General features: G+C 39.5%; 1 protein-coding gene across 1 annotated transcript in view; it reads right to left on the bottom strand.

The window, feature by feature from the left end:
* Positions 1 to 13,706, bottom strand: part of SPMIP2 (sperm microtubule inner protein 2) — a 112,137-nt gene that overhangs the window by 47,663 nt on the left and 50,768 nt on the right. The window contains 1 exon segment of the mRNA XM_040471534.1: positions 11,579 to 11,811. Within this exon segment, the coding sequence (XP_040327468.1) occupies positions 11,579 to 11,811 (233 nt within the window).

Below are 13,706 nucleotides of genomic sequence, written 5' to 3'. Positions count from 1 at the left end.
TATATATATACACACCACATCTTCTTTATCCATTCATCCATCGATGGATATTTGGGCTTTTTCCATACTTTAGCTATTATTATTTTTTTCTAATTTTACTTTTGATTTTTTAAAATTTACATCCAAATTAGCATGTAGTGCAACAATGATATCAGGAGTAGATTCCTTAGTGCCCCTTACCCATTTAGCCCATCCCCCCTCCCACAACCCCTCCAGTAACCCTCTGTTTGTTCTCCATATTTATGAGTCTCTTCTGTTTTGTCCCCTTCCCTGTTTTTATATTATTTTTGTTTCCCTTCCCTTGTGTTCATCTGTTTTGTCTCTTAAAGTCCTTATATGAGTGAAGTCATAGGATTTTTGTCTTTCTCTGACTAATTTCGCTTAACATAATACCCTCCAGTTCCATCCACGTAGTTGCAAATGGCAAGATTTCATTCTTTTTGATTGCTGAGTAATACTCCATTGTATATATATACCACATCTTCTTTATCCATTCATCCATCGACGGACATTTGGGCTCTTTCCATACTTTGGCTATTGTTGATAGTGCTGCTATAAACATGGGGGTGCATGTGTCCCTTTGAAACAGCACACCTGTATCCCGTGCATAAATGCCTAGTAGTGCAATTGCTGGGTCGTAGGGTAGTTCTATTTTTGTTCTTTGAGGAACCTCCATACTGTTTTCCAGAGTGGCTACACCAGCTTGCATTCCCACCAACAATGCAAGAGAGATCGTTTCTCTGCATCCTCGCCAACATCTGTTGTTGCCTGAGTTGTTAATGTTAGCCATTCTGACAGGTGCAAGGTGGTATCTCATTGTGGTTTTGATTTATATTTCCCTGATGATGAGTGATGTTGAGCAGTTTTTCATGTGTCTGTTAACCATCTGGATGTCTTCTTTGGAGAAGTGTCTATTCATGTCTTTTGCCCATTTCTTCACTGGCTTATTTGTTTTTTTGGGTCTTGAGTTTAGTAAATCCCCTATAGATTTTGGTTACGAACCCTTTATCTGATATGTCATTTTGCAAATATCTTCTCCCATTCTGTCAGTTGCCTTTTAGTTTTGCTGATTGTTTCCTTTGCTGTGCAGAAGATTTTTATTTTGGTGAGGTCCCTATAGTTCATTTTTGCTTTTGTTTCCCTTGCCTCCAGAGACGTGTTGAGTAAAAAGTTGCTGTGGCTGAGGTCAAAGAGGTTTTTGCCTGCTTTCTCCTCAAGGATTTTGATGGCTTCCTGTCTTACATTGAGGTCTTTCATCCATTTTGAGTTTATTTTTGTGTATGGTGTAAGAAAGTGGTCCAGGTTCATTTTTCTGCATGTCACTGTCCAGTTTTCCCAGCACCATTTGCTGAAGTCTTTTTTTTTTTAATGTTTATTTAAAAATGAGAATGAGTGGGGGAGGTGTAGAGACAGAGGGAGAGAGAATCTCAAGCAGGCTCCACACTGTCAGCTGAAAGACTGTCTCGGGGCTTGATCTCACAAACTGTGAGATCATGACCTGAGCTGAAATCAAGAGTCAGACACTTAACCAACTGAGCCACCCAGGCACCCCAGTATAGTCTCTATCTTAAGGAAATTAGTTAATTTGAATGTTTTTATCCAGCAAAAATAATCATAACTCAAAAGTCGGTATTACCTATCAAGCAATCTTTAAATAAGCTGTATTAAATAAGACATTAATAAAAGGGAAATACCTGCTAACTACATTCAGGTACTGTGAATTAGATACAATTTCTGAAATGAATTAAAAACTTAAATTTGAGTTGGTTAATTGCAGATATTTGGGGCCCATTCTAGTTAACAATTGGAATCACTGCTTAATACGTTCACTTTTAATCTCAAACCACCTCTAGTCTAGTCCTGACATACTTAAGAAATCTTTTTGGGACTGATCACTGAGGAATCCTCTTGGTTTTTTTGCTATACTTGAGTCAACATGCTTTTCTTAATATATCCAATTTTATTTATTTATTCATTCATTCATTCATTTATTTACTTACTTATTTATTACTATAAAGAACTATTTTCCATCTCTGTAACTATGTGGTCTTTCTTACCAGTATAATGAATACAATGGCAATGCATTTCAAGAATGCATAGACACTAGGGTTTCTCTTCTCTATCTTCCTCCTTGGTAACATAGAGCTCTTAGTACCAAACATTTGAGTGGAAAATTCCCTAAGGCTACCCTTTCTTATGCTAATGTATTTTTTCTTCACTTGCCTCAATTTGCAAAATATTACTGTTAACCCCTTAGGTGTCTTTCTTCCCACAGCCAGTGAGAAGCATTCTCATTGTTATAGCTGGATCACTAAATTGCATAATGTTGCCTATTCTAGACAGAAACTATTGAAGGGAGAAAGGGGGCATAAAGGCCTTTGTATGAATGGAGCATTTGAAGTATTCATTTTATATTCAGAGCATGAGTAGAAACAAAACAATTCTTTCTGGAAAATGTCAGTGTTTAAGGCATGGATTCTGTGATGCATTTTTTTTATTAAAATGCAAAAAATGAACAATAGAGACCTGTAATTCATTTTATGCTACATTATACATGGGCTTGAGTTCCAACATAAATTATATCCTAGTATCTCTTTTTTTAACTGCAATGTCTTTAAATAATTTGAATTAAAACATCAACTTCCAGCAAATAGATTAAGCATTGGGTTTTGTGAGTATATTGACTATGGCCCCAGCATCTCTGTTTTCTGTGGAGTGCCCAAATAATGAGCAAGATATTCCATCATGGTTTTAATGTGCTTATAATAATATAATTCAAAAATCCATGTAGGCAAGAAAATATAGTATATATAAACATTAGTGATACTGGATCCCCTTTATTGAAACATTATCCTAGATATTATGAGAAGAGCTGTACACACATATTGAGTCCATTTAACAATACTCTAAGGTATTACGATTATTATCATCATCATCATCATCATCATCATCATCATCATCATCAATCCCTGTGTTAGGCAGAATTCTAAGATGACCCCCCACTATTCTCATCCCTTGGTGTATACACCTTCTCTCGGATATTCCACCAAGTACTAATATAACTACTGTTGTGAAGGGATTTCACAGCTGTAATTAAGACCCTAAATCAGTTGACTTGAAGAAAGGGAGATTATCCTCAGTGGGCCTCACTTAATCAGGTCAGCCCTTAAAAGGGTCTGGGCTCTTCCTGGAAAAGGGGATTTGAAACATGAGGGGGATTTGATATGAGGGAGATTCTCTGTGGTGGTTTTAAAGATGGAGGGGGCCACATGATAAGGAATGTGGACAGCTTCTAGATGCTGAGAACAGCCCATGGCTAATAGCCAGCAAAGACGTGGGACCTCAATCCTACAGCCACAAGGAACTGAAATCTGCCACAACCACATGAACTTGGAAGAGACCCCCAACCTCAGATGAGATCACAGCCATGGCAGATACCTTGATTTCAGCCTCCTGAGACCCAAGCAGAGAACCCAGCCATGCCTTCTGGGACTTCTGACCTACAGAACTATGAACAAATAAGTGAATGCTGTTTTAAGCTGCTAAATCTATGCCCAATAGAGAGCTAATACAAGTCAGAGAAAGATAAAGATCATATGATTTCACTCATAGGTGGAATTGAAGAAACTCAACAGATGAACATAAGGGAAGGGAAGGAAAAATAAGATAAAAACAGAGAGGGAGGCAAACCATAAGAGACTCTTAAATCTAGAGATGAACTGAGGGTTGCTGGGAGGTGTTGGGGGGGATGGGCTAAATGGGTGATGGGCATTGAGGACACTTGTTGGGATGAGCACTCAGTGTTATGTATAAGTGATGAATTACTAAATTCTACTCCTGAGACTATTAAAAAACAAAATTTTAAGAAAAGAAAGAAAACTAATACAATTCCTATTTTATAGATGGATAAACCGAGACATTATAAAAAATAGGCAGCATAGCATGCAAAGAGAGAAAAAGTGGAAGATGAAAAGTTCTTCAACTGGCTACGTTTGCTTGTAAGTTACATTCCATTTTTCATTAAGGCCACAAACATAGATTTGTCCTGAAAAGCATCATGAATGCTAGTTGCCCCATTTATTCTCAGAAAACAAATATCTGTTTTCTCCCCCCATACTTCTCCAGGGCTATAAACATTCTCCTTATTCATTCTATATTCAAGGTACTCAAAGATTTTCTTTTAAAACAAAACTAGAACTTGTTCTGTTGGAAATTGTTAGGATTTGTGATGAGTAGCCATTCTGCTATCAGCCCTTTATCCAGAGTGGGTTGATGATTCCTACCAGGGTCTGAAATCTGAGCGGATTCAACTATTTGCACTACAGAAAAGCTACATGAGAGTTTCCCAAGTCTCTCTTTGTGCTTAGTGCACGGTTTCTGATATATAATCAAGTGCCTGTTTTGCAACAGTTCTCACCCTTGGAGTTTTCTAATGTGTTGGCACTGTTGTTAATTCAAAGGCTAAAAAGTGTGCCTCTCCCAAGTTAATTGTCCAATTAGCTTTACAACACAGAATTGCACCAGGCTTGGCAGCTCAGGCCGTATGAACAGTAACAGTATAACTCAGTTTCGGTACATAAAAATAAAACAAAAAACAAAAAAAAAACAAAGATGGCAAATAGTTTTCAAATGACTATTGAATAAGCCAGGAGTAGAATAATTCTCAATCTAATGCACACTTAAAACTTCATTTCTGGGGCGCCTGGGTGGCGCAGTCGGTTAAGCGTCCGACTTCAGCCAGGTCACGATCTCGCTGTCCGTGAGTTCGAGCCCCGCGTCGGGCTCTGGGCTGATGGCTCAGAGCCTGGAGCCTGTTTCCGATTCTGTGTCTCCCTCTCTCTCTGCCCCTCCCCTGTTCATGCTCTGTCTCTCTCTGTCCCAAAAATAAATAAACGTTGAAAAACTTCATTTCTTCCCTTCTGCAACTTAGTCTCTCGACAAAGACACTGCAGAAGTGAAGCCATCTCAGCACCCATCCCCCATCACTTCCAGATAATCATCTTCACCATCCTAAGCAGTAGAAGTGGTGTTGCTGTTGTCAGTACAAAGTTCAGTAAAACCCATCTCAGACCTCAAGTTGCTTAAAGCCATTTGGAATTGTGGCCGGATTGTGCAGTCCTGTTGCTGACAAGAGCCACGCTAAAACTTCAACAACACAGAGAAAACTTTCCTGTGAGTTCTCCCACAACTAAGGGGGCTCACGTGGATTCCTAACAGCACTTATTTTCGGTGCCATTTTCTTGGTGCCCAAAGACAGAGATGGGACCACATAAGAGGGATCCCCTATAGTTAATGAATCGTTGTCAGTTTGCTCAGCTAAGATTTCTTGATATCCTAGGTTCAGTCTTGGAAAAAGAAGAGATTACTCCAGATTGCTAGTCTTGTTTGCTATGCATTCTATGCATTTTTGTCAATACCACCGAGGTACTCTGGGAATGTTGTACCTGAATGGTAGGGGGAACTATAATCCTAAATTGATAATAGTTAGATTAGACTAGAATTTCTCCCAAAGATCTTCAAAAGCCAGGATAAGTGCCAGATTTAGAAAACAGATGTCCTGGTATTTTAGCCACTTGTGCTGGGGGGATTAGATGGCGCCCAAGTCTCAATTCGTTGACGATATAGTTAAAGGAGGCGGGCCTTCGAGTTTAAACCACAGGTTTACTAGAACCCATTCTCATTTATACAGTCTTTTCTTAGCTTTGTATTTCTTTATCATCATCAAATGATATTTGTTGAAAACCAATGGCCTTTGCTTAATTGCTAACTTTAGGTAGTGTGATTTAAAAAAAAAATATGTTTACCAGTAGACACATACTAGAGATGTTATGTCAGGCCCTACAAAGTTAGTAACCACCATGGGATATTTTAAGCCTTCTTTAATTAAGGAATAAGATGCCTAGGGGATCCTAGGCACTAAATTACAAAGTTATTTTTCTTTCTTTTTTCACATTTCCACATCTTAACAAAAGATGTGAAAATTAAGATGTATTTATTTCCCGGTTCACCAGTGGTATCTATAAAGTCACCTCAACAGGAGAGAGAAAGCCCTGTGCCTGGTTGGGGCACCAGGTCAGCAGGGTTGGGGTGTCCAGTAAGATATAGAGTGGCAGTGTCCCTAGCTACCAACACAGATGCTTTCCATCCCATAAATGTTATTCCTCATGGAACTGCTTTGAACACAATACAGAATGCAAAGCAGTGATACATGCCTCCCTTATTGTTTTCATGGTCTGTTAGAGAAAGGGAACATTCAACATAAAATTTATTTTCCAGAAGTTCAGCTACAAGTAAGATTTTATAAGGTAACTAGTTCCTTCAGTTTATCTGAGGCATCCTACAAAGCCAAGTTTTGTAAAATGGGGAAAATATAACATCTATGTATAAGGAGGTTAATGGTGTTAATATATTATTTTCAAGAAAAGGGAGGGTTATTTGGCCTCCCTCGTCAATGTTCCTCCTCCCTCACAGATGGTCAGCATGTGGCGCTCCCTCACAGAAGGCTTTCTGTGGTATCAGAAAATGCATGACTTTATACAGCACCTAAGGATGAAAGGTGTTAATGTAATTATTTTTATATTAAACCACAAACTGTTAGGATGCAAATAACTCTAGGAAGTATAAAGTGAGAGCTAAACACACACGCCCATCTGGAGCAGCAATCCAAAGAGGTGCCTAATTTTAGAAAAGCTATTTCCTGTTTTCCCTTTATAACTTGGTTAATAAAGGGAGCTTTATTATCTTTTTAAAAATCTTCTGTATTGATAATAACATCTGGAGATTAGGAGTGTGAGATCCTAGGAATTCTAATGAGACTGTTTCGGATTTATCTAAATAAACCCAGAGGTAAATAAGAAATTTGATGTGAAAAACCCTCAGACATCCTGAAAGATGTGATTGGTGGTCTACATAGTGATCACCTCCGTACCGGCAATACTTTTTCCCAGGTGATTTTGAATATTTTCTAGGATACTGTGGCATGAAGGTGGACATTTTGGAAGAATGCATGGGGTTGGGCTAGCACAAGAAAGGAAGGGGAGGTTCACTAGGACCTCATTCTCTTCTCTTTTTTTTCCCACAATGCTGAAGATTGTATTTGATGATATGTTTTGAAGCACTACGAAGTGCTTATTAAATAGAAATTCAAAATTTAAAAAAAAAACTCAAAAATATCAAGCTATTTCTCATTATATCAAATAGGTGGGTGATATCTACTCATAATTCATTTTAATATTGTAAATGAAGTCTGTGGGGTGCATATGGAGCAGAATGGAAAGCTGGGAGAAAATTGAGAGAACCATGAAGAAAGAATTCACACTCTATAAGAGAAGGCAGTTGGGATTGCCGCCCGCCAGACCCTGTCTTACAGAACAGCGACAACACAGATGTGCCCTTCACATGCTGGCTTCAAGTCGAAGGTTCTGACTCCATTTTCTGTCATTTCACCTCAGGTGAAATACAGTGCTCCTGCTAAGTAAGTCCTTGAATTCACAGCCTGGGTTGAAATCCCAGCTCTACCAATTCCTAGCTGTGCAGCCACAGACAAGGAAACTCACCTGCCAGTACCTCAGTTTTCAACTGTAAAATGGAAGTAATTACAGAAGCCTCCTCACACAGCAAATACTCCAGCTCTTCCCACGTTTACTTTCTCTAAATAAATTCACAAAGAGAAAATGTCTAACGAAGCCACCAATCTTGGATTGGTCTATTCGCAGCCAGCAAGAAACACAATGTCTCATCAAAAGTCTGTTCAAATATCCCTAAAACTGTCACAGAGAAGACTTCTATTTCATAACACTGGAATTTGTGGCAGTTAAAAATGAGGCAGAAGTCTCAAAGTCTTGAAGATTATACTTTTTATTATATTATACTGTATCACATATAAATATATTGATGGGCTTTTCTAGTTCTCTTTATTACTTCCTATAGACTTTCAAGTTGTTATGTTCCATGATATATTGGTTGTAATATATGTTATGATTAATTGGTTTAATATTGTCTTTGGGATCACACTCTTGAAGAGTTAGTCGTCAAGTCCAGTATAACATTATTTCTGTGAGAAAACCAAATGACTTAAATCCTTTGGTTATGAGGTCAGGGTGGGAGAAGAAACGGGCCATCAGAAAGCCAGCTGATACTATTGAGGTTTGGGTTAAAGAAAGACCAGGAGAGAGGAGACGTGCCCAGCTAAGAAGGAGTTAGAAATGCCCTTCAGTTTAGCATGGGGTTTGAAACCAAAAGAATTGTTTCAATCAATGATCTTCATATATTCTTGCAGAAATGACACATACATTTTGGCAGAGGCTAAATCCATTTTTTTTAAAAAGAAGAAGAATGTACTGCTCTTCCATCTAAGATAATAGCGAAAGCAATGATCTTTGCTGGTTTATATACACATGCATTATGATGACATTGCATTGCATATAAAAGTGAGGAGGAAATACCTAAACATAAAAAAGATCCAGAAGAGAAACCCAATATTGTGATTTTTACTGACCTCTGTGATGTGGAGAAATTTTTCAGGTGTCACTCAGCCTGGAAGTTATTATCTTTCTACCCAAATCCAGATGATCTATAGAACCCTCCTAGTGCCCCAAATAGGAGAGACCATTGCCAGGTAGGAAGCAGCTGCCCCAGGCATTTTGCCAAGAGTCTAGTGGAGGTGCCTGAGTTTCCTTAGCTGCCAGTCTTCTCTAAACCTGGAGCAGTGGATTAGGAAGAGCAGCTGTTCAGGCTATAAACACCCACTAGGTGAAGGTTTGTGCTTCAAACCAAAATTCTGATCAATCACAGTGAGAGACACTGAGGAGTCTTTGAAGATGGACTGAAATATTAAGTGCCATCTTAATTGGGGTTATTATGGACAAGGATGGTGGAGCGATGTAGAAGGGGTCCAATGAAGACAAGGAACCAGAGAAAGAACAGGAAGTGCCTTGAGATGTTGCCCTAAATTACATCAAACTAAGGAATTAACCAACCACCTGGTGAGGAGGAAGGTGAGTTAGTGGCAGGGACTCTCATATACTGTTTGTAATCAGGAGCTCATTTTTATGAATGGAGTGTATGTGTTTGTATCAGCTGACATGTCAATTCACACCAAGTTGTATTGACCAGAGGTAGCTGCCTGAAACATTGGGTTGATGAGGAATCTAAGTCTGAGGCTAGACTCAAAAACGAATATAGCCATCTGCCTTGAATGTCGAGAGGTAGCCATGCCTGGGTGTGGAGGGGAGCATTAGCAGCCTTGATGACAAAGTCTAGGCCTTAACTGCTGGGTAAATTGCAGAAATTATGGTTATTTGCTAATTATTATTATAAGTTATGGTTATTTGCTAATATGTACAGTTGACCCTTGGACAACATGGGTTTGAACAGCACAAGTCCACCTATATGTGGAATTTTTTTGGATAAATACATTACAGTTCTATAAACGTATTTTCCCTTCCTTATGATTTTCTTAATAACACTTTCCTTTTTTAGTTTTAGAATATAGTATATAATAAATATTCCAAATGTCATCATCATTATCAATTATTTTATATTATCCTTAAGGCTTCAGGTCAACAGGAGACTGTTAGTAGTTAAGTTTTGGGGAATCAAAAAGTGTACACAGATTTTCAATAGTATGGGAGGTGGTCAGAACTCCTAACCCCTTCATTGTTCAAGGGCCAACTGTAGTCATCCTCAGTGAATCTTGTTTTCATTATGAAGTTCTGTGTCCGACAAATCCTCTAATATATGTTCAAGATTGTTATAAGACAGGTAAACCTTTGAAAACAATTCCCGCCAACAAGCCAGAGCCAAGAAAGTGCACCAATGATAAGCAGCAGCTCTTACAGCTTATGCCAAAGAAGACCAGCTTCTGAGTGTGTCACAAGTTGGAGAAAATCAATGTATGGTTCAGCCTCAATCTCACAGGGGTTAAGAAGACAGTGCTAACCAAACAGAGCAGTGATTTAAAGCCGTCTGTGAAGTATGAATGAAAGAAGCAGAATAAATACCTTCCTGGAAGACTAGCTCGTGGCTGACATCTCTTTTGGATTCACAGCTTGCTTCAAAGTCCAAGGAATACATGAATACACTTCATTTGAATAGACAAATGTGTTCTTAATTTAAAGATAAAGAAGGAAGGGAAGCTATCTACACACTCAAGACGGGCAGACAGATTGAGGGCCGTGTACGAGAGCAAGGTGTCACTGAAAGAGAGGCAAAAAGGCAACCAAAGTTATGGACTTCATTCCAACAAGCTACCTTGCTTGCTCTTCTCCCTGGCGGCCAGTTTTGATATTTAGTCAAATGTCTGGTCTTCATCTTTCTTGCTTAAGCGAATAGGACACAGTTTAAGAACCTGAGCATTTGTTCTGTTTAAATGACACTGAGTAACATTAAATGCAACAACCACAGTACTGAGAGCTGACGTTTGTCTGTCAACCACTTGCCAGGCATCATGGTGTATTCTTGTGTTCTCATTATGTAATCCTCACAACAAAACAAAAATACTATTAAATACATAGAGTACTTGATATGTGCAAGGCATTGTTCCCAGCACTTTGAAAATATTAACTTGCTTAACGTTTACAACAGCCCAGTAAGGTAAATACTAAGATGCCTAGAAGAACAGAGGTTAAGGAACTTGCCCAAGGCCACTCACAGCCAGTAGGCAGCAGAACTACATTAGGACCAGGTGATCTTACGACACGGGCACTCCACCCACTGCCATGTGGAAGAGAAGGGAGCAGAGACACAAAGGTGAACTCGCTAGCTCAGGGTCACAGAGCTAAACCTAACTCAGAGTCAGGATTTGAATCCGGGGTCCGTCTGACTTCAAAGACTGAGCTCCCAACCACTTTCTTGCACTGCCGTACGTTGGGCCGGAAAAAGGTTTTTCTTTTGTTAGCCGGTACAATGTAATGCTGTACCATATTGCCTTAAGCATTTGAGAAATTCCAGTTATTTCACGACTGATACATGTTCAGTCTTCAGATAATGCAAAGGCCTGCCTGGGGGAAAAGTCTGAATTCTCAGATTTTTCTTCTAAAGTCACCTGGGTTCTCTCTTGTTTCAGAGGAGACTGTATGGGCTCGTGCCTATATACACAACACCAAATGGAAATAAGACAAGATTTCTAAGCACCCTTTGGCTAATTACCCTGGCTTATTTGATACAAGGTCATTATCAACACAGTGCCTTTTAAAGATCTGGGACTCTCTAGGCTTGTGGATGATGTCCAGCACAGGCTTCTTTTAATACCACCCACTCATAATGCAGTGCTAGGATGGGAGAAGTACGTGTGAATGTCGCGGCAGAAGTGTGAATCTGAATGCATTCCAAAGCCAAACACAAATGCTTTTGGATTATGCACAGCTTCCTTTTCTTCACACCTTTCCTCTCATGTATTAAAGGAACTAAAAGAGAATGACAGCAAGTCCATTTATTCACACATTTATTTTTCTGAAAAACTCAAATCCCATTATTTCTCAATGACAAATCAAGAACATGACATTTTCTATGGAAGGATCCTCAGAAAGGATTCAAATCCGAAACAACATGCTATGAAGAGCATATTTAAGAGCAATACCTTGATGTGAAAGCCAGTCCAAAGCCTTGTTTGGTTGATAAAATCATACTCTGGTATTCCCCAACCAATTTCACCAACATACTCATATTTATATTTTGCCGGTAAGCATCTGTTTGAGGCAGGCCTCCATAAATATCTGAGATCTCCAGTCTTTTCTAATGCTGGGCGCTTTTCTCCTATATAGGAAGTGTGCTGATGAATTTTTGGTAGATGATCCTTTATATAATCTGGGCCTTAAAAAGACAGAAAGACTTTTTTAAAAACTCTATACTTTATTCTAAAATGCATTTGTCATTTTAAATGGTGAACATAATAATACTAATGATTATATGATACTTACTAGGTTCTGGGTGCTATTACAAGCCTTTTAGATACATTAATCCATTAATCCTTATAATAACCAAATGAGATAGATAGTAGTGTTTTCTCCAATTTTTAGCAGAGGTGGGGGGAATGAAGCAAAGAAAGATTGATTACTTTTCTAGAGTCACAACTAACAAGCTCTTCATTGCCAGGCAGGCTGTCTCACAGTTGAGTTCTTATTTACCCCCCATCCACTGCTTTTTTTTAGAACTAATTTAATCCAGATGTATCTTTATTTTTTTTATTTTTTTAAAATGTTTATTCATTTTTTAAGAGAGAGAGAAAGAAAGAGATAGAGACAGAGCATGAGCAGGGGAGGGGGAAAGACGGAGGGAGACACAGAATCCAAAGCAGCCTCCAGGCTCTGAGCTGTCAGCACAGAGCCCCACGTGGCGCTTAAACTCACAAACCACAAGATCATAACCTGAGCCAAAGTTGGACACTTAACCGACTGCACCACCTAGATGCCCCCAATCCAGACATATCACTTGTGCCACACTTGCGGGATGTAGGCCTTCAGACATTGGGGTGTCTGATCTAAACAGATAAAATCTTGAAATGAGAATTAGGAAATTTCCCAAATGTATCAGAAGCAACTGGAAAGTAGAGAAGACTCTCAGATGAGAAGAGCAGCTTATAACAGACGATGACCAAAGGCAGAGACATTTAACAAATAATGGTATATTATTTTATTTTTAAAATGTTTATTTTTGAGAGAGACAGAGTGTGAGCAGGGGCAGGACAGAGAGAGAGGGAGACACAGAATCTGAAGCAGGCTCCAGGCTAGCAGCAAAAAATCCGACGCGAGGCTCACACTCACAAACTGGCGAGATCATGACCTGAGCCAAAGTCAGCCACTTAACCGGATGAGCCACCCGGTGCCCCTAAATATTGGTATTTTATTTTATTTTATTTTTTTTAATTTTTTTTTCAACATTTATTTATTTTTGGGACAGAGAGAGACAGAGCATGAACGGGGGAGGGGCAGAGAGAGGGAGACACAGAATTGGAAACAGGCTCCAGGCTCTGAGCCATCAGCCCAGAGCCCGACGCGGGGCTCGAACTCACGGAGCGTGAGATCGTGACCTGGCTGAAGTCGGACGCTTAACCGACTGCGCCACCCAGGCGCCCCAAAATATTGGTATTTTAAATGTAAGACAGTGAACAAAAAGAAATCCATGAATTGTGGAAGTGGGTAAAATACCCCAAAATATGAGAAGGTCTGGAAAGGATCACTTAAATGAACCTGGTATTGAAAGTTGAGGATGTGAAACATAAAGGGGAGCAAAGATCTACGGGAAGAATGGTACTGATTTAAAGTAGAAAGTAAGGGGCTGGCCAGGAGGAGTTTCAGAAGTCCCAGAACCCACATTGCTGCAGGATCATATGGACAAATTAGGGACACAAACAAAAAACTCCATTCCTGTTACCAGAAGTCGACCAAAGACGTTGGAGGCAGAAGCTATGTTGTGGTTGTGATGTCAACTGGGCCCCTCTTGGCCCTGTGACTCCTCTCATTTGGCTCTTGGGTCAGGGGGCTCAGTGTTTGCAGAGTTTATGGGTGGGCCGGGGCTTTGACCAGGTACTCGGAAGGAATGGTCAATGTGCTAACAAGTCTGTGCTTAGAGAAGTCGTCTAAACTTTCCAAGGTAGTGGGAAACGTGAAACTGCTCGTCAGATGCATGATTTTGGCAGATGTTTTCACAGCCTCCTAATCAACATCACTCCCCATGGTGCGCTGAGTACTCACTGTGGCTAATTTCCC

The sequence above is a fragment of the Herpailurus yagouaroundi genome, unplaced genomic scaffold (assembly GCF_014898765.1).
Source record: "Herpailurus yagouaroundi ecotype Mexico unplaced genomic scaffold, PumYag 28, whole genome shotgun sequence".
Lineage (NCBI taxonomy): Eukaryota > Metazoa > Chordata > Mammalia > Carnivora > Felidae > Herpailurus > Herpailurus yagouaroundi.
This window is presented reverse-complemented; position numbering and strand designations above follow the sequence as displayed.